Genomic DNA, 20,437 nt, shown 5'->3' with positions numbered 1-20,437 from the left:
TTGACAGTTAAGTCCTTTCTATCTTGCCTCCTTCCCTGACCAAATCCAGGGGAGCAAAGGAAAACTGGTAATGGTACTGACAGAGTGGGACAATGCCTCCCATCTGCGATGGCCTGCTGGCCAACCTGCTCCTGTTGTCTATCCTGGCTGCAGGCCTGTTTCAGGACTGACCCATGAAACACCTCCTGGCTACCTCTACCTACCTCCTCTGGCTGAGCAGAGGAGAAACAGAGCTCTTAAAATTGTTATCAAGCAAGTATAGACTCGACTTCCTATCCCTAAATGTACTATCCTTGATCTACACAAGATTTACGAGGCAAGCACTCTTGCCACTAGGCCATATTCTCAGCCCAATCTACACAAGATTTAACATCTTATCACTTAATTATGGATCTCTATGTAGTCACCAGAGCCACATGTAACTTTTTCTAATAATATAAAACTATGACTTTAGGTTGTCTGCATCTTTTTGTATTTAAAGAAACTACAATTAGGGCTGGGAATATGGCCTAGTGGTAGAGCGCTCGCCTCGTATACATGAAGCCCTGGGTTCGATTCCCTAGCACCACATCTATAGAAAATGGCCAGAAGTGGCACTGTGGCTCAAGTGGTAGAGTGCTAGCCTTGAGCAAAAAGAAGCCAGGGCCAGTGCTCAGGCCCTGAGTTCAAGCCCCAGGACTGGCCCAAAAAAAAAAGAAAAAGAAACTACAATTATCACATGATTGCTAGTGACAAGATTATCACTGTAGATAATTTATCTAAGTTCAAATTTACTTAATGACAAAGATGAAAAAGCTTGTAGTTGGGGAAAAAAGTCTGGAAAACTTATTGTGCTAACAACTTACATACAATAATAATACTAATTAGTTATTATTTGAAAAACTTATAACTTATTCCTTACCATTTCTACAGCAGAGCCTGTATTCCTGCCTTTCCAAACAGGAGTTTTCTGTAAAGAACTGTACTTTTCATTCCATGTGTTAGATAAGCTTCCCTCTGTAACAAATAATACTAATAAATTTTAAGTTTAGTTCAAAGGATTTCATATCATAAATATAATCTTTTAAGTAACAGCAATGTATTTGAAGTACAATACCAATGAAGAAAAATACACTGATCATGATTGCAGGTCATTGCAAAAAAAGTCTGTATTTTTCTGATCGTTCTCTTAATAATAAAGCAATGCAACTTAAAGTAAACTTCTATATTAAAATATATAGCGTACTCATTTTTTTTTTTGTTGTTGTCATTGGACTTGAACTCAGAGTCTCAGAGCTATCCCAGAGCTCTTTTGCTCAAGGCTAGCACTCTACCACTTTAGGCCACAGTATCACTTCTGGTTTTCTAGTGGTAACTGGAGATAAGAGTCTCTCAGACTTGGCTGCTCAGGGCTGGACTTGAACAGTGACCCTCAGATGTCAACCTCCTGAACAGCTAGGATTATAGGCCTGAATGCCTGGCTGTTCCTTTCTTTTGACATTTAGTAATTTTTGTTCCCCAATCTCCGAGATCCCATAATTCTCTGTACAATTCTGACTAAAGTAAGAAAACAGAACACAAAAAAGGGATGGGAATATGGCCTAGTGGCAAGAGTGCTTGCCTTGTATACATGAAGCCCTAGGTTCGATTCCTCAGTCCCACATACACAGAAAAAGCCAGAAGTGGGTGCTGTGGCTCAAGTGGCAGAGTGCTAGCCTTGAGCAAAAAGAAGCCAGGGATAGTGCTCAGGCCCTGAGTCCAAGGCCCAGAACTGGAAGAAAGAAAGAAAGAAAAGAAAAGAAAGAACAAAAGAAAGGGTCCCTTCCTTCTAACTTTTGTTTTTTGGGTTTTTTTTGGCCAGTCCTGGGGCTTGGACTCAGGGCCTGAGCACTGTCCCTGGCTTCTTCTTGCTTAAGGCTAGCACTCTGCCACTTGAGCCACAGCGCCACTTCTGGCCATTTTCTGCCTATGTGGTGCTGGGGAATCGAACCCAGGGCCTCATGTATACGAGGCAAGCACTCTTGCCACTAGGCCACATCCCCAGCCCCCTTCTAAGTTTTAATTTGTAGTACATCTCTCAAATGTTTTATTGCTTCAATATGTGAAACTTTTCACATATAAAAATGGAGTTAGTATAGTATTTCAAATAATTCAAGGAATTGTGCTATACATATAGGAAAAATCCAATCAAGTAATTGATTGAGTTATGAAAATAATAGGGAAGGCTGGGAATGTGGCTTAGTGGTAGAGCGCTTGCCTAGCATGCATGAAGCCCTAGGTTTGATTCTTCAGGACCACATAAACAGAAAAAGCTGGAAGTGGCATTGTGGTAGAGTGCTACCTTTGAGCAAACAAAGCTCAGAGACAGTGCCTGGCTGAGTTCAAGCTGCAGGACTGCCAAAAACAAAAAAGAAAAAGAAAAGAAAGAAGGGTTTAATTTTTGTACAAAGATATACTGAAATACAGAGAAAGATATACAACTCTCTCTCTCTCTCTCTCCATATATATGATGGCTATTTGTTTTATTCAAATTGCTTATCAGCATTCTGATTTTTTTCCATAAGAAAAGCTTATTAGTTACATAATTTTCTTGGGCTAGGAATATGGCCTAGTGGTAGAGTGCTTGCCTTGAATACATGAAGCACTGGGTTCGATTCCTCAGCACCACATATATAGAAAAAGCCAGAAGTAGCTCTGTGGCTCAAGTGACAGAGTGCTAGCCTTGAGCAAAAGAGCTCAGGGACAGCACCCAGGTCCTGAGTTTAAGCCCCAGGACAAGTTAAAAAAAAAAAAAATCCATGCACAGTGGGTCATACCTATAACCCTCAATCTCAGGAGGCTGAGATTAATATAACTGTACTTGGAGACCAGACCTATTTGAGACCACCATCTCAACCAATAAAAAGCATGGCATTCTGATTTGATTGCTGAATGATTTTCCTTCTTAAACAATCAAATTTGACTATATGTAATTGGCACATCAAATAATTTTTGAACAACTTTTTTGTTAAAAAATAAAAAACAAATACATTATCGAGGAGAAAAAAAAAGGAGGGCATGGTTGTAAGCATCTGCCATCAGAGCTATGCAGGAAGCATCAACAGGAGGATCACAGTCCGGCTCAAACTAAACATCAACATAATAACCAATTAAAAATAAAGCAAGGGCTAGAAAGGAGGCTCAGTGGTAGAGTGCCTGCCTACCACGCATCAAACCTGGGGTTCTATTCCTCAGGACCACAGAAAAAGCCAGAAGTGGCGCTATGGCAAGTGGTTGAGTGCTAGCCTTGAGCAAAAGCAGCTCAGGGACAGTGCCCAAGCCCTGAATTCAAATCTCAGGACTGACACCAAAAAAAAACAAAAAAAAAATGGCATTAAAAAAAAAAAAAAAAAGAATCTTGCCAGGTGCTGCTGGCTCATGTATGTAATCTGACTCAGGAAGTTGAGATCTGAGAATCGTGGTCTAAATCCAGCCTGGGCAAGAAAGTCCAATAAACTACTCAGAAAAAGGCAGAAGTGGGGCTGGGGATATGGCCTAGTGGCAAGAGTGCTTGCCTCGTATACATGAGGGCCTGGGTTCAATTCCCCAGCACCACATATACAGAAAATGGCCAGAAGTGGCGCTGTGGCTCAAGTGGCAGAGTGCTAGCCTTGAGCAAGAAGAAGCCAGGGACGGTGCTCAGGCCCCTAAAAACAAAGTTTTCCTTAATTTGTAACAACTTCTCAAAAAGCACAGGAATTTACAGTTCTCTGGGAAAATCAGTACTTAGGAGGAAAAGTTTAAATAAGATACCAAAATTATTATTATTATTATTTTATTAATTTATTTTTTTGACAGTCCTGGGCCTTGGACTCAGGGCCTGAGCACTGTCCCTGGCTTCTTTTTGCTCAAGGCTAGCACTCTGCCACTTGAGCCACAGCGCCACTTCTGGCCACTTTCTGTATACGTGGTGCTAGGGAATTGAACCCAGGGCTTCATGTATATGAGGCAAGCACTCTTGCCATTAGCCATTAGGCCATATCCCCAGCCCACCAAAATTACTTTTTATGAATTAAATTTCTAACATATAAATATACCTAAACTGAGTATAATCCTTACCTTTTAAACTGACAAGGGCTTTTGCTGAAGAGCCTGCAATGGAAAAAAGAATCAATAATTATTTCAGAAAATAAGAGAAAAAGAACTTGATTTCTGGGGTAAAAGTAATTCATTTAGTTTGTATAATGGTGAGTTTGAAATGACAAATGAATATAAAATTTGAAATAACTAGTAGACAATTTAAGCTTTAGACTTGGAAATCAAGGTAGGATAAGGAGGAACTGGACAAAAACATTTGGTAGAGAGTTGGAAACCATTCTAAGACAGGAAAAGGAGGTAAGAACAGAAATAATTCTTGGATCCTCATTCTAAAGTGCTCTGGTGAAGGAAAAAATAGGGAGAAAAAGTACTAACATTTACTGAGGCCAAGATCTGAAGAGGTAATTAAGCAGAGAAAACAGAATGCGGAAACAATCTTAGATCTACCATAGCAAGTCTGAAGTCCTTTGAAGACCTCAAATGTAGACATATGCAACATACAGGGGCTAGTATAATAAATGTGGAGGAATTCCCTAGATAAAGCAAACTTTAGTTGCATTAGAATTAGAAAGTTCTCGGGGCTGGGAATATGGCCTAGTGGCAAGAGCGCGCTTGCCTCCTACACATGAAGCTCTGGGTTCGATTCCCCAGCACCACATATATGGAAAACGGCCAGAAGGGGCGCTGTGGCTCAGGTGGCAGAGTGCTAGACTTGAGCGGGAATGGTTCTGTAGCGAAAAAAAGGACAGGATCTGTAAGCAAAGCAAGTGGGAGAATTAACAGGAAAAGAAGGCTTTTGTAGTTCCATGATCAAAGATAATAAAAGCCTGAAAATCCTGGGTGAGGACAACATAAGAGTGTTCTAAGGGAGATGGGTGCCAGTGGCTCACGCCTGTAATCATAGCTACTCAGGAGGTTGAGCTCTGAGGATCACAGTTCAAAGCCAACTTGGGAGAAAAAAAATCTATGAGACTCTTATCTCCAAGAAAGCTCGCAAGCCCTGAGTTCAAGCCTTGGCCCTGTTGCTGCCTCTCCCCCCCCCCCCCAAAAAAAAAAGCCTAAGGTCTTGATTTAGAAAGCTCGGACAACACAGCACAACTAGAAAGCAGAAAGATAGGCTGCACATCCACACAGCAACCAAGAGAAATGCAGTTCATCTGAGGAAAACACATTCACTCATTCAGTGAGCATGTACAGGATGCTGACTACATGCCCGCCCCAGCTCAGAGCAATGGGGACACTGCAGCAGGCAAAACAGCCAAGTCCCTACGCTCCTGGAGCTTATCTTCTAGTAGAAGGTAAGAAGGGAGACAGGTCATGATAAGCACGATGTAAAAAGTAAAGCCTTAGAGACAGAAGTGTGGGAGCAGGGAGAGGGCTGTTTATATAAGGGGCCCATGATTAATGTCTCTGCAAAGGTGGTATTTGAGCAGGGATCTGAAGGAAGAAGTGTCAGTCACAGAACAGCCATTCTTGCTTCACACTCCATGAACTGCAATTTGGGGAGTGTGACCTTAACTAGACTACCTACAACCTATCTTTCCTTTTTCGAGAGGCAGTTATAGTTAAGGATTCTAAATAGAGGCTACACTACCTATGTTTTAATCTTGGCTCTGCCACCTCCTTGTTTTACCTTCTGAAGTACTTACTCTCTCTTTGCTTTTGTTTCTTTGTTTGTGAAGTGGGGAGTAAATGAGTTAACATATAGACAAGAGCTTACAATGTGTACATTATACATGGCTAATTTTCATACAGTGCCCACTGTTAATATTGTATTAACCAATCAAAAACCTGTTAAGCTGGTGGTTCACATCTATAACTTTAGCTACTCAAAGAGCTATGATCTGAGGCTGGGAATATGGCCTAGTGGCAAGAGTGCTTGCCTCATATACATGAAGCCCTGGGTTCGATTCCCCAGCACCACATATATAGAAAATGGCCAGAAGTGGCGTTGTGGCTCATGTGGCAGAGTGCTAGCCTTGAGCAAAAAGAAGCCAGAGAAGGTGCTCAGGCCCTGAGTCCAAGCACAGGACTGCCCCCCCCCCCCCCCAAAAAAAAGAGCTATGATCTGAAGATCAAAGCCAGCCAGGGCAGAAAAGATCATGAGACTCCTACTACTAATTAACCAGCAAAAAGCCAAAGTGGAAGTGTGGCTCAAGTGGCAGAGCACCAGCCGGAGTGCAGGGCTCTGAGATCAAGTCTCAGTACCGTCAGGGAAAAAAACATAGGTAGGGCTACAACAGTAGATATGTGTGGCTTAGTGGCTTAGTGGTAGAGTGCTTGCCCAGCATGCACCAAGACCTAGGATCAATTCCTTAGCACCACATACACAGAAAAAGCTGGAAGTGGCACTGAAGCTCAAGTGGTAGAGTGCTAGCCTTTCTGCCTTGAGCAAAATGAAGCCAGGGACAGTGCTCAGCCCTGAGTTCAAGCCCCAGCACTGGCAAAAAAAAAAAAAGAAAAGAAAAAGAAAAGATAGGTAGAAGTTAACCTGAAGTGAGTACAGGATGAGCAACCTAGTCAGCGTCCAACATGTAAAGGCCCCAGAGGACTGAGAAAGCCCAGTGAATACAGGGAATGCAAAGGATCCAGTTTAGCTCAAAAGAACAGAACAAGAGAAGAGGTACAAAATGAAGGAAGCTGGAGAGGAGGGGAGTGGACAGATCAAAAAGGGTCTTACAGCTATGAAACGATCTTAAACAGGAAGATAAAGGGCTAAGGACCTGATTTTGGTTGCAGAGGCCTATCTAGCAAGCTTTCAAACTCTAGTGCTCTCACAAACAAGCAGAAGGCAGGCACTAGTGGCTTATGCCTGTAATCCTAGCTACTCAGTAGGCTGAGATCTGAGGCTCACAGTTCAAAGCCAGTCATGGCAGGAAAAGTCTGTGCGATTCTTATCTCCAATTCACCACCAGAAAACCACTGTGGCTCAAGTGACAGAGTGCCAGCCTTGAATAAAAGAGGTCAGGGACAGTGCCCAGGCTCCAAGTTCAAACTCCATGACCTACCAAAAAGAAAGAAAAAAAAAAAAGAAGGAAAGAAAGGAAGAAAGAGGGAGGAAGGGAAGGAGATGACCAGTACACACTTTGAAAGGAGTATTCTGTGTGGGGAGAGAGTGGGTTAATGGGAACCTAAAGTGCTGGAATATAAAAGAAAGTAAATGCTCCCAGAATTGGTAAAGGCTTAAACACAGACAGTAAAGGGCTGGGGATATGGCCTAGTGGTAGAGTGCTTGCCTCATATACATGAAGCCCTGGGTTCAATTCCCCAGCACCACATATACAGAAAACGGCCAGAAGTGGCACTGTGGCTCAAATGGCAGAGTGGTAGCCTTGAGCAAAAAGAAGCCAGGGACAGTGCTCAGGCCCTGAGTCCAAGGCCCAGGACTGGCAAAAAAAAAAAAAAAAAGACAGTAAAAAGGACATGCTAGAAATAACCACTGGGCTTCTGCTCTGCCAGCTGAGTGCACAGTAGAACTATCCTTAGAGACAGGAGTCACTGGAAGATACATTGAGCCGGAGGAAGGGGTAGAGGATGGTGGAAATACGGAGAGGATTTTGACCCTGAGAAATCTGAGGTGGCCCTGGAGCCTCAAAGAGGAGATGTGAAATAATAGACACTTTAAGAACAGGGATTTAGGGGTTTGGGATGTGGCTTAGTGGTAGAGTGCTTGCCTAGCATGCAAGAAGCCCTGGATTCATTTCCTCAGTACCACATAAACAGAAAAAGCTAGAAGTGGCGCTGTGACTCAAGAGGTAGAGTACTAGCCTTGAGCAAAAAGAAGCTTGGGGATAATGCTCAGGCCTTGAGTTCATGGCCCAGGACTGACCTAAACACAGTACCCTCTTGTATAAAATTGAGTACTTACATGAACTGAAAGGAAGATTAAGTGCAAAAATATATATAATATGCTTTGTATCAAATCTGGTTCATATTAAGTACTCAATAAGTTAGTTTGATATACTGATGACGTTACTATTGTTATTTGCTAATATACTAGCTAGTACTCTTGACTAAACTTAGTAAAATACTTGTTAGTTCTGGTATCTAATTAAAATCCCTTTTCCTTTCAAATGTTCCTCAAAAAGAAAAAAGAAACTACCTATACTACTCTATATCAAACCTCATGTAAGTCCGGTTTATATGTCTATTTGACCTGTGGCACTATAACAAACTAGCTTTTTTTTAACAGAGCAGATGTCTAGCTAGTGAGACAAACTCCACAAACACAAAGGCATGCACCCATGTCCCAGAGGCTACACAGGAATAGAAATGGACTAGGTTACACTGTTTGAGACCATAGCTGGAACTTGAACTCCAGCATAAACCCCAAGGCTCTTCTTTTTCAGAAAACAAGCATATTGTGATTAGGCCCCCCCCCCTTTATTTTCAAATACCCTAAATCGAGTCAACTACATTCTCCAAACAAAAGCAATAAAACCCGTGGATGGGCTGTAGTCGCGCCCCGTCCAATCCAGTGAGCACCAGTTATTTAGGTTCAGACTACATACAAGGTAAACGACAGCCCAAGCCCTAACTGAAGTGTCCCACCACCCCAGATGGCTCTTCGTACCGTGAGAAACACCACCGAAGGCAAGGCGGCTCCATCACTTCACCAAGCAAGTTCTTTGGTGACCTAGCGAACACATTTCGAATACAACTTTCACCAGTTGGGCCACCCGGACTGCTGGCTTTACAATAATACCAAGAACACGCGACCTCGCAGAGAAACCCCACGGGCAGGACCAGGAGCTCCCGCTTCCGAAGTCCGTCTGCCTGGCGGGCAGCCCCACGTCGTGCGGTTCATTCCGTAACTCTGGCCAAGTGGGGCGAATACAAATGGCGCGTGGGGGCTCGGGACCATTTTGTCATTCGCGGGGACGATCTGCCGCCTTTGTGCAGGATTTGCGCAGTACTCACCACCGGGAGCCCGGGTCCCCCCGTCCCGCGCGGGGAGGTGCCGGCCGCCCGGCTCGGGCTCAGGTGAGCGGTGGCCGGCAGGTGAGGGCGCGGGGGCCGGGGCCGGGGCCGGGGCCGCGCCCGCCACGCCCGCGCGCGAGCCCGGCGGTGCGCGGGGTGGGGCGACCCGGGCGCCGCATCCCGGCCGGGTCGCCGCGGCGGCCACCTGTGGTGGGGGGCTGGGGCCCGGCCGGGTGGCCGCGGGGCGCGCCGGGGGTCGCGGCGCCCGCGGCGGGGCTGTCCCGGGACCGGACGGCACGGAGGCCGGCGCCCCGGGGGGCCGCGGCCGCCGGCGCCGCGCCGAGCCCCCGGCCGGCGGGTTACGTAACCCGGCGCGGGAACGGCGGCGGGCCGCGCTCGCCCCCCGGCGCCGAGGCCGCGGCCGCCGCTCCGCCGGGACGGGCGGCACCCCGGGCTCTCGGCTTCCGGCCCCGGCGCCCGCACAGCCCCAGAAACGGACGCGGACACCATAACAAAGGCGGCGACGCGGCGACGGCCCCGGCGCGGGAGGACCCGGCCTGCGGGGGGGGGGGGGAGGGTGGCCGGGGGTCGGCCCGCCTGCCGGGAGAGGGACGCGGCCGCGCGTGCGGGCCGGGGCGGGCGCGGGCCCGGCGGGCGGCGGGCGGGGACCGGGGCGCCCGGGCGCTACTCACTCTCGTCAGGCAACTGGTCGAGCTCCGCCATCTTGAACGAGCCGCGCCGCTTTTTCAAAGGCTGCCCGCCGCGGTGCATTGTGGGGCGGAGGCCGCCTGCGAGGGAGGTTCGAATGCGGAGCGGCGGCCCGCGCCGCCGCCGGCGGCCCCGCCCCGCCCCCTCGCAGCCCCCGCCCCCCGCGCGCCCCGCCCCCGCCCCCCGCAGGCCCCGCCCCCCCGCGGAGCGCCCGGGCCGGCCGGCGGGGCTCGTCGGCCGGCCCGGGGTCGCGAGCGGCGCGGCTTCCGCGGGGGGCCGGCGGCGCTGGCGGGCGGGCGGGCGCGGGAACGGCGCCCGCGGGCCCCGAGTGCTCACCGCGGCGCCGCGCTGGGTCTGCCAGCCGCGGTTCCCGGCGGCCTCGCCGCGCGTTCGGGTCTCGGGTCGGGACGCCGCGGCCCTGGAACTTGGCGGCCCGGGCCGCGCGGCGCACGGGACCTGGAGAGGTCGGCGAGTCGGCCCTCGGGCCCCGCGCTCGGCGCCTCCATCCCGGGGTGCGCGGCGGCCGCGGTCGCGGGACGCGGGGAGCCGCAGCCCCGGCGAGTCCCCCGCGCGGGACGGGCCCGGGCGAGGCGGCCGGCCCTCGGCGGCTGTCCCCGGCCGGCCCCGGCCCCGGCCCCGGGCCTCGGCTCGCCCGCGCCTCCGCCTCCGCCTCCGCGCTGCCCCCGCTCTGCCGCCCGTCTGCGGACGGAACCGACCACTCTCCCGCCGGGGCTGCCCCGCGACGGGGCCTCCGGGGTCCCGGGAGGCGCCCCCGGGGCCACCTGGCTCGGGCCTGCCTTCCTTCCCGCTTCCCTTCCTGCCGGCTCAGGCCGCCCCCCCCCCCTCGGCGTCGCCCCCCTCGGCCGGGACTGCAGGCTGAGCTGCTGGGCCCCGGCCCTCCCTCCGGAGTCGGGGAGGAGGCCCCGGACACCCCGGGACACCCCGGGCAGAGAAGGTGAGCTTGCCCAGGGCAGGAAGGGTCGCATTTTTAATCGGGTGGCAAGTGTTTGTGTTTGTGTTTGGGACAAAGACAGGCGAGGGCAAGGGGGGGGGAGCGAGCTTGAAAGAGGCGGCAGGGCGCGGGGGGGGGGGGCGAGCTTGAGGACCAGCCAGGCGCAGGGCAGCGGAGGGGGGGGGGGCGAGCTTGAGGACCAGCCGGGCCCAGGGCAGCGGAGATGGCTGGGCTGCCCCTTGGCCTTTCCACTCAAGGCTGGCGGCGCTCCGCCACTTGAGCCACAGCTGCATTTCTAGCTTTTTGGTGGTTAATCGGAAACTAGATCCTCACATACTTTCCTGCCTGGGCTGGCTTTTTTTTTTTGCCAGTCCTGGGCCTTGGACTCAGGACCTGAGCACTGTCCCTGGCTTCTCTTTGCTCAAGGCTAGCACTCTACCCCTTGAGCCACAAGCGCCACTTCTGGCCATTTTCTGTATAAGTGGTGCTGAGGAATCGAACCTAGGGCTTCATATACACAAGGCGAGCACTCTTGCTAGTAGGCCATATCCCCAGCCCCTAGGCTGGCTTTGAACAGCAACTGGCCTTCATAGTCTGCGCTCCTAGCACCCACCCAGCAGTGTCCCCGTGCTGCCGCGATGGCATGGTTGGAAGCAGAACTGTACCCCCAGGGAGGTTCGGAACACTGGCCTGAGCCATGTGGTGGGAGGGGAAAGAACCCTCCAGGCCTGCGGGCTCTGTGCCTCTGCTGCTGCTGTGCTGTTAGGCACAGCTAGGGAAGTGAGTCCATTCCAACATGATTCCTTATTTTGAATGGCCTGCTCCTTAGAGGTGCAGCTCCAAGCCCAGCAGCTTCCTCAGTTTGGGGATGAGGTCAAGAGAGGGTCTGAGGATGAAATTTTATGAATGTCAGGCTGGGATGTAGCTCAGTGGCAAAGCGCTTGCCCGGCAAGTGCAACGTCCTGGGTTTGATCCCCAGTACCAAAAAAGAAAAGACAAAAAAAAAAATACAGAAATTTTATGAATGTCACGGTGGCCAGGGCATTAAGACCAAGGCAGATCAGGCTTTATGTTGAGGAGCTTTCATACAAGCTGCTGTGTAAATCAACAACCGACTTTTTTTTTGGAGAAAATCCTAAAGCATTAACAAAGCTCAGATAACAATGGAAGAAGTATAAAATCATCTTCAAAACAGTAGAAAAGTACATAAAACGTATCCACTCAACAATCTATATTTAAAAAGTCCCAGATGAATCTTTTGGAAGCCTGAAGCCATGGACCAGCTCCAGACCTGCCATTTACTTTGTGAGGAAGACATTTAAGGTCACATCATTAGTTTAGTCCGTTTCCCCTAACAGCCTCATAACTTGTCCAAGGAGCACTAGCCACATGGGGTACTTGGGAATCTGGCCCATTCTTACCACCCCAGTTTCTCCTTCTGTGATGGGAGGCCATTTGTGCTAGAATCTAGCCTTTTGACTACGATTTTGTTGTTGGTTGTGGGGCTTGAACTTGTGACCTGGGCACTGTTCCTGTGCTCCTTTGCTCAAGGCTAGTGCCCTACCACTTTGAGCCACAACTTCACTTCCAACTTTTGAGTGGTTAATTGAAGACAAGAGTCTTATATGGACTTTTCTGCCAGGGCCGGCCGGCTTCCAACAGCAAACCTGAGATCTCAGCCTCCTGAGGAGCTAGGATTACTGGCATGAGCCACTGGCGCCTGGCGTGACTGGGGAATTTATCAACCACAAGAATCCATTTCTGATGGTTCCAGAGAGTGGGAAGTTAAGGTCCACGCAGCAACATTAGTGGCTGTTGCTTCTCTTGTCTTCTAACAGTGGAGTTCTGTGTCTGCTGCCAAGTGGATGAAATGTCCTCTAAGGACAGAAGGCACAGCGGTGCTCCCTTCAACTTTTGACTCTAAGCGTGTCATCCCCTTTACAAGGGCAGAGGACTCACCTCTTAGTACTGCTGGAGGAATAGCAATATGAAACAACATTCCAATTTAAAATGACATAACTAGCTAAGTGTTCTTAGTTGCTCAAAAAAAAAAAAAAAAACCCAAGACACAATTAATAGCCAGGTGTCAGTAATCCTAGCTACTCAGGAGGTTGAGACCTGGAGGAGAGTGGTTCAAAAAGTCTATAAGAGGGGCTGGGAATATGGCCTAGTGGTAAAGTGCCTGCCTCATATATATGAAGCCCAGGGTTCGATTCTCCAGCACCACATCTATAGAAAAAGCCAGAGGTGGCGCTGTGGATCAAGTGGCAGAGTGCTAGCCTTGAGCAAAAAAGAAGCTAGGGACAGTGCTCAGGCCCTGAGTTCAAGCCCCAGGACTGGCAAAAAAAAAAAACAAAAAAAAAACCAACAAACAAAAAAACTGACCTAGAAGTGTACCTTAAGTAGTTGGTCACCAGCCATGAGCAAGAAAGCCCATCTAGAGAATGAGACACTGAGTTCAAGCAAAAACAAACTCCCAAACCACAAAAACTTATTATGTCTGGGGTGTACAGCTTACCACATCCACCTAGTACATAGAACACCCTGGGTTCAATCCTCAGGATTGAGAAACAAGAAAAAGCACTAGGTCAAAATAGAAGCCTGGTGCCAGGGACTCACATTTGTGATAATGGCTACTCAGGAGGCTCAGATCTGAGGACCCTAAGTTGTGCTAGCAGGAACCCAGGTTCAGCTCATCCGATCCCAGCATCCTTTCGGTCAGAATCCCATTCCGTCCCTACTTCCTCTTTGGCCTTACACAAGTGACTCCTCCCTTCCCAGAAGTCTTGCTTCTAGGACTCTGGTACAATGTCAACTAAGTGCCTGTCAGGGTCTCCTCCTTTTTTGCTGTACAATATTCATGAAAATGGGCTCAAGTGCCTTTGAAAATTTTCTCCTTGGACATATTCTGAGGAGGGGAAAAGAGATTCCTGGACTGAGAGAAAATGTGAGTTGTAAACCTTGCCCATTTGTAAGCAAGTGTTAGATCTTGGGCAAGCCTTGAACTTCTCTGCCTCAGTCTGCTACAGTGTGAATCTTTTCCCTTGGCTCTCTCCCCTCCCCCCCTCCTTTGCTACCAGTCCTGGGGCTTGAACTAAGGGCTTGGGCACTGTCCCTGAGCTTTTTTGTTGCCAGTCCTGGGGCTTGAACTCAGGGCCTCAGCACTGTCCTTGGCTTCTTTTTGCTCAAGGCTAGCACTCTGCCACCTGAGCCACAGTGCCACTTCTGGCTATTTCCATGTATGTGGTGCTGAGGAATCGAACCCAGGGCTTCATGTATATGAGATGAGCACTTGAACACTAGGCCATATTCCCAGTCCACCACAGTGCCACTTCTGACTTTTTAGTATTCCATTGGAGATAAGCGTCCCACAGACTTTTCTGTCTGGACTGGCTTTAAACCGCAATTCTCAGATCAACTTCCTGAGTAGGATTACAGGTGTGAGCCAGTAGCACCCAGTTCAGTGTGAGTCTGAAGTATCTTCGGAAAAACCTTGTGTTAAAGGCTTCCTAAGGGAAGGGACGGGGGCCCACTTCCTGTGGAAGCAGGGCCCAGATGGAAGCCTCTGGGTCCTGGGGCGTGCCACGAAGGGAATGAGGGGACCCTGGTCCTTTTCTTACTCCTTTTTGCTTCCCAACCCTGAGGTGAGATTTTACTTCACCAAGTTGCTGTCTTGCCCAAAGCAGAAAGCCAGAAGTGGCATTGTGGCTCAAAGTGGTAGAGCACTAGCTTGAGCCAAAGAGCTCAAGGATAGAGACCAGGCCTAGAGTTCAAGCCCCAACAACTGACAAAAAAAAAAAAAAAAAAGCTAAAACACTATCTAGATAGTGAAAGGAATTCAAACCCCAGTACCACAGGATGGGGAAACAGAAAATATGATTCTCAGAATAGGAGGAAGTACTTACAAGTCACACATATCTCTGATAAGGCATATATGTCTCATAATGATAATAAAAAGGCACACAATCCAATTAAAAATGAGCACAAAGACGCAGATATTAGATGCTTATGCCTGTAATCCTAGCTACTACGAGGCTGGGACATGGAAGATTACAATTTGAAGCCAGCCCAGGCAGAAAAGTCTGCAAGACTTCATCTCCAGAATAACTAGCAAACTGCCAGACTGGAGGTGAGGTGATAGAGCAATGACATGGGCAAGAAAACCAAACTAGAGCATGAGACCTTGAGTTCAAATCCTGGAACCAGCAGAGAAAGAGCGTGCAAAAATATTTGAACAGACAGTTTCCCAAAGGAAGTTTAAGAGTCAATAAGCTTCTGAGAGGATGCTCAAAATCATTGTCATTCTGGAGATGCAAATGCAAACCACCACGAAATAACCATTCACACCCTCTAGGATAGCTAGAATACAAAAGGTCCGCATGGGTGTGGAAAACTGCAACCTTTATGCACTGCTTCCTGGAATTGTGAATGGTGTGCTGCTATGGAAACCAGTACAGTTGCTCCTGAAATGGAAGCCTGAAACACTGAGCCACCATCTGATCCAGCAGCTCTGTTTTTGGAATACACCTCCGAAGAACTGAAGGCATGATTGCAATCCAGGTGTCCACTACGGGACGAATGGGGAGAGAACATGTAACACATGTAAACAAAGGAAGAAAATGAGGACACGCTCTATGACATGGGCAAACCTCCAGGACATGCTGAGCAATCTAAGAGTCACAAAAGGACAGCTCCTGTATGGTTCCACGTGGATGACATGCCTGGAGTTGTCAGGGTCACAGACGCCGTCAGATGATAGGTGCCGCACTACACAGCAGTATGAATGGACTTAATGGAGCCTTCAAGAGGGCAGTGGGTGCCTTGATAAAAATGCCCCAGGAAGCCTCGCGACGGTGCGCGAGAAAGAAGCTTCTCTGTATACGCAGCATCTGCGGGCGCTGTGACCCGGCCATTCGTTAGCACGTAACTCCTAGGCCCCAGGCTCTGTAATGACCGCATTTCACTGCTGCGCCATGAGTTCAGAAACCTGGGGGTGCGGATAGCCATGCTGGCCCGTCTCCATAGCCTGGGTGCCAGGCCTCACAGCCTCTCCCTCAGCTAAGCTTCTAGGCGATGCCCATTTAGTAATTAAAAATGTAACATGGTGGCCGGGAATGTGGCCTCGTGGCAAGAGTGCTTGCCTAACATACATGAAGCCCTGGGTTCGATCCCCCAGCACCACATATGTAGAAAAAGCCAGAAGTATCGCTGTGGCTCAAGTGGCAGAGTGCTAGCCTTGAGGAAAAAGAAGCCAGGGACAGTGCTCAGGCCCTGAGTTCAAGGCCCAGGACTGGCAAAAAAAAAAAAGTAACATGGGAGTGATAAGCTTGTTGATTACACCTTTCTGTTTGAAAGCTCTTTGCATTCTTTTACGTTAAAATCAATTAGGTAAGGGGTGACACTGCTCAACAAGAAACATCCTCATTACCTGACCTACGTAACTGTAACCCCTCTGCACAGCACCTTTATGATATATATATATATGTATATGCAATTATGCACATCCAGCTCCACTTCAATGATAACAGTGTCCTTTGCACATAATCATAAGACCTGCCTGGCCTGTTGTGACTGCTAGAATACGCTTGGGAATTCACCACCATGATGTTGACAAGACTCACAACACCTGTGCCCAAATAAATCCTCTGTCCCTAGTTGATTCAGCGAAAGTTTATTGTATGCTTGTCTGTGTAGCATAAAATACGACTCAGGCTTGCTTTCTTTTCTTCTTTTTTTGCCAGTCCTGGGCCTTGGACTCAGGGCCTGAGCACTGTCCCTGGCTTCTTTTTGCTCAAGGCTAGCACTCTGGCCATTTTCTATATATGTAGTGCTGGGGAATCGAACCCTGGGCTTCATGTATATGAGGCACGCACTCTTGCCACTAGGCCATATTCCCAGCCCTGCTTTCTTTCATGTGTGCGCGCAGGCGTGCATGTGTGCTGGTTCAGGGGCTTGAACTCAGGGCCTAGATGCTGTTCCTCAGCTTTTGTACTCAAGGCTAGTACTCTATCACTCTGAGCCACAGCTCCACTTCTGGCTTTTGGAGATAAGAGTTGTATGGACTTCCCTGCCTGGGCTGGCTTTAAATGAGGATCCTTCCTCAGATCTTAGCCTTCTGAATAGCTAGGATTACGGGTGTGAGTCACTGATACCCAGCCCCCTGTTGTTTTTTGTCTCTTTTGCCAGTCCTGGGGCATGGGACTCAGGGCCTGAGCACTGTCCCGGGCTTCTTTTTTGCTCAAGGCTAGCACTCTACCTCTTGAGCCACAGCGCCACTTCTGGCTTTTTCTGTATATGTGGTGCTGAGGAATCGAATCTAGGGTTTTGTGTATAAGAGGCCAGCACTCTGCCACTAGGCCATTTTCCCAGCCCAGTTTCTTAATATAAAGCAAATCTTTAGCTGCAGTTGCTAGTGTTCTGGGATGTATTGTGTCACCTGCATGAGTGGAAACAACAGGTCTTTAATAACTACTTGTACATTTATGGACTCCCACCCAATCCCAGGCCTGGAGTTGTTCTAGATTTTTTTTTTTCTTGGCATTACTGGGATTTCATGCTGCAAGTGGCCTGCCACTTGAGTCATACCAGTCCTTTTGCCTTTAGTTTGGTTTCTCAGCTATTGTCTCACTTTTGCCTGAGCTAGCTTTACATTGTAATCCTCCTGCCCCTCCCTGCATGGCAGCTGTGATTGTAGGTGTTCACATCACATATCTAATTCAGATCCTTCCTGTAGGCCTCTGTGTGGCGCAAGGGACTGTATTTCCACTCATCAGCCTTTTTAATTTCTGTTACTTAGTATCTTCTCTTAATTGAAAAGTTTGTCCCTGGGCTGGGAATGTAGCCTAGTGGTACTTGCCTAGCATGCATGAAGCCCAGGGTTCGATTCCTTAGTAGCACGTAAAACAGAAAAGGCTAGAAGTGGCGCTGTGGATCAAGTGGTAGTGTTAGCCTTGGACTAAAAGAAGCCAGGAACAGTGCTCAGGCCCTGGGTCCGGCCCCCAGGACTGGCAAAAAAATAAAAAATTTTCACTCAAGGATGGCACTCTACCACTTGAACCATAGTTCCATGTGTGGCTTTTTGGTAGTTATTTGGAGAGTCTCAGAATTACTTGCCCGGGCTGGCTTTGAACAACTCTCAGATCTCAGCTTCCTGAGTAGGATTTCAGGCGTGAGCCTCTGGTATTCGGCTGGTTTTACATTTTCTATAGATTTTGGGATAATTTAAAAAATACAGTTCTATTATTATTAAGGTGTTGTACAGAGGGGATGCCGTTTTGAAAGTCAGGGAGTGAGTAGGCACTGTGGACATGTTACTGTCGGCATGTCTGGATGCAGCTGGCTTTCTCAGTCCAGTGCTTCACGACCACAGAAGAAAATGAGTTCGGTCACCTGACTCTGCAATGCCCTGAGGCTCAACTGAGCTCTGGGGGCAAAGACCTCTAGTTGTTCTTCCTGTCCTAGGAATGCTGCCCATCTACTTCCTGTGGCCTTCTGATGACCTTGGGAGCTGCAGGACTGAGAGAAGGCCCATGTTTACCTGGCAGTACAGGCCGAAGGGTTGTGAGGTCTTCCTTCCCAGGCCTTGTCAACCCCAGCATCTGGGAGCTGCCCAAAGACCTCACCCCTGGGCTTCATGCATGCTAGGCAAGGGCTCTACCACTAACCCACGTTTCCAGCCCCATGAGACTCTGTATCTTCAGTTAACTACCCCAAAGCAGGGCTATGGCAAAAAGTGGTAGTGCTAGCCTTGTGTAAAAAGTTCTGTGAGACAAGGCCCAGGTCCAAGATCCACAAAAGACAAACAAAAAAAAGTGGGACCTGGTGGAAGGCCCTTCGGTCACTGGGGGGGTGCATTCCAAACGGACTGTGGGGCCTGGTCTCTTCCTGTCATCTTTTTGTCCGTCCTAGGGCTTGAACTCAGGGCCTGGACACTGTCCCTGAGCTTTTCCCTGCCAGAGCTGGCTTTGAGCTGCGATCCTCAGATCTCAGCCTTCTGGGTAGCTAGGATTCCAGGCGTGAGCCGCCCGTGCCTGGCTTCCTGCTGCCTTTCTGGCTTTCTAGTCCATGGGGTGGGGAGTTGCTTGGCACACACTCCTGCATGACGGCCCTCACCAGAAGTGTCAAAGCAAATGTGCACTTGATCTTGAGCTGGAACGTACAGAACCATGAGGCCAAACAACCCTTTTTCGCATGACAGGTGAAGTGTCTTGGGTATTTGTTTTAGTGATGGAAAGCTGGCTAATGCAGAGAGAAGGAAAAGCTGAGAAATGGAGAAGACAGTAATTCCCTTTCCTGTCATCTTCCAGCCCAGCGGATTATCAGTGCTGGATCAAGAGCAGAGGTTTAGGCTAGGGACAAGGCTCAAGTGGCAGAGTGCCTGCTTAGCACAAAATCAGAGATTATCTTGGTCCGATTACAAGGCTTGCAGAATCCTTCTGGTGGCAGGAAAAGAGTTCATTTCTCAGCAATTCTAGAGGGCCAGGGAAGAGAACATTTTAGCTTTGACCCTAAAATGCACTTGTTCGACATCATGTAGATGAGATGACTCTGCCACATGTTCGTCGCTCTGGCCAGGGGGTCGCGTATCCTTCCTGTGTTGTCCTGCGTTGTGATAACCCAGGGCTGGCCAGGGGATTGTCTACATGGGGGTGATAACCGGAGACTCCTGGGAGACCGGTCTGCAGCTCAACACTGGGACTCAGAGATGTGCTCAGCGGCGACTGTGCCTGCCCAGGGCAGCTCTGTACGGCCGTCATGGCTGGCCCGGCCCGGCCCCTGGTCCTGGGCCTTGCAGTGGCTACAGAGGAATTCTCCCCAACACTAGAGGTACCCGGGGACCACTGAGGCAAATGATTCTGACTTGACAAGCCAGGCAGGAATACCCTCCTGGGAAGTTGCTGGAATTCACAGCACAAGACAGCGGAGAGCTTGATTCTTGGGGGTGCGTGACCTTGCAGTGCGGTAAGGTTCGCGCTAAATGCTTCCATTGAAACTATTCTGGGCATTTGCTTCTATTTCTGTGCCTCTTTGCAACTCCACAGTCAGGAAATGTGGGGAGCTGAGTGCGGATCTCGGCTGTGGGGTGTCGTTGAGGGAGCTGAGTGCGGATCTCGGCTGTGGGGTGTCGTTGAGGGAGCTGAGTGCGGATCTCGGCTGTGGGGTGTCATTGAGGGAGCTGAGTGCGGATCTCGGCTGTGGGGTGTCGTTGAGGGAGCTGATGTCGGCTGTGGGGTGTCGTTGAGGGAGCTGAGTGAGGATCTCGGCTGTGGGGTGTCATTGAGGGAGCTGAGTGAGGATCTCGGCTGAGGGGTGTCGTTGAGGGAGCTGATGTCGGCTGAGGGGTGTCGTTGAGGGAGCTGAGTGAGGATCTCGGCTGTGGGGTGTCATTGGGGGAGTTGAGTGAGGATCTCGGCTGAGGGGTGTCGTTGAGGGAGCTGATGTCGGCTGAGGGGTGTCGTTGAGGAGTTGGGGATCTCGGCTGTGGGGTGTCGTGGAGGGAGCCGAGGAGCTCGGCTGAGGGGTGTCGCTGAGTGAGGACCCCCGGCTTTGGCGCTGTCGTCGAGGGAGCCTCAGAGGCTGACCATCCCCCAGACGTGGCCCAGTGGGTGAGGTGGGAGCCAGGGCGGCTGTGCCTTCCACCGACCAGGAGGGCCGTGAGCAGCCGCTGCCCCTGGCGCCAGGAAGCAGAGGCAGCACGGGTGTGCGGTCTGCACCCCAGCCGCTCACGACGCCCGCTGCTGCTGGGCCCTTGCTGCTGGTTCAGAGAATCTGGAAACCCGACAGTGCTCGGCACAGAGACCA

General features: G+C 49.8%; 1 protein-coding gene across 8 annotated transcripts in view; it reads right to left on the bottom strand.

Annotated features, from left to right (window-relative positions):
* Positions 1 to 9,800, bottom strand: part of Lin9 (lin-9 DREAM MuvB core complex component) — a 57,161-nt gene extending 47,361 nt beyond the window's left edge. For 2 of the 8 annotated variants that reach the window (XM_048357527.1, XM_048357528.1), the window contains exons 1-3: positions 9,669 to 9,776; positions 4,078 to 4,110; positions 902 to 996 (exon numbers count right to left, since the gene is read on the bottom strand). In XM_048357527.1, the coding sequence (XP_048213484.1) occupies positions 902 to 996; positions 4,078 to 4,110; positions 9,669 to 9,747 (207 nt within the window). In that variant the 5' untranslated portion in view covers positions 9,748 to 9,776. Of the gene's footprint in view, positions 1 to 901; positions 997 to 4,077; positions 4,111 to 8,629; positions 8,685 to 9,668 lie in introns of those variants that run through there. The other 6 variants (XM_048357526.1, XM_048357529.1, XM_048357530.1 and 3 more) reach the window with 6 other exon arrangements.
* Positions 9,801 to 20,437: the final 10,637 nt, after the last annotated feature.

The sequence above is a fragment of the Perognathus longimembris genome, chromosome 11, assembly GCF_023159225.1.
Source record: "Perognathus longimembris pacificus isolate PPM17 chromosome 11, ASM2315922v1, whole genome shotgun sequence".
In the NCBI taxonomy this organism is placed as follows: Eukaryota; Metazoa; Chordata; class Mammalia; order Rodentia; family Heteromyidae; genus Perognathus; species Perognathus longimembris.
Note: the sequence above shows the minus strand (reverse complement) of the source record. Positions and strands in the feature narration are given on the sequence as shown.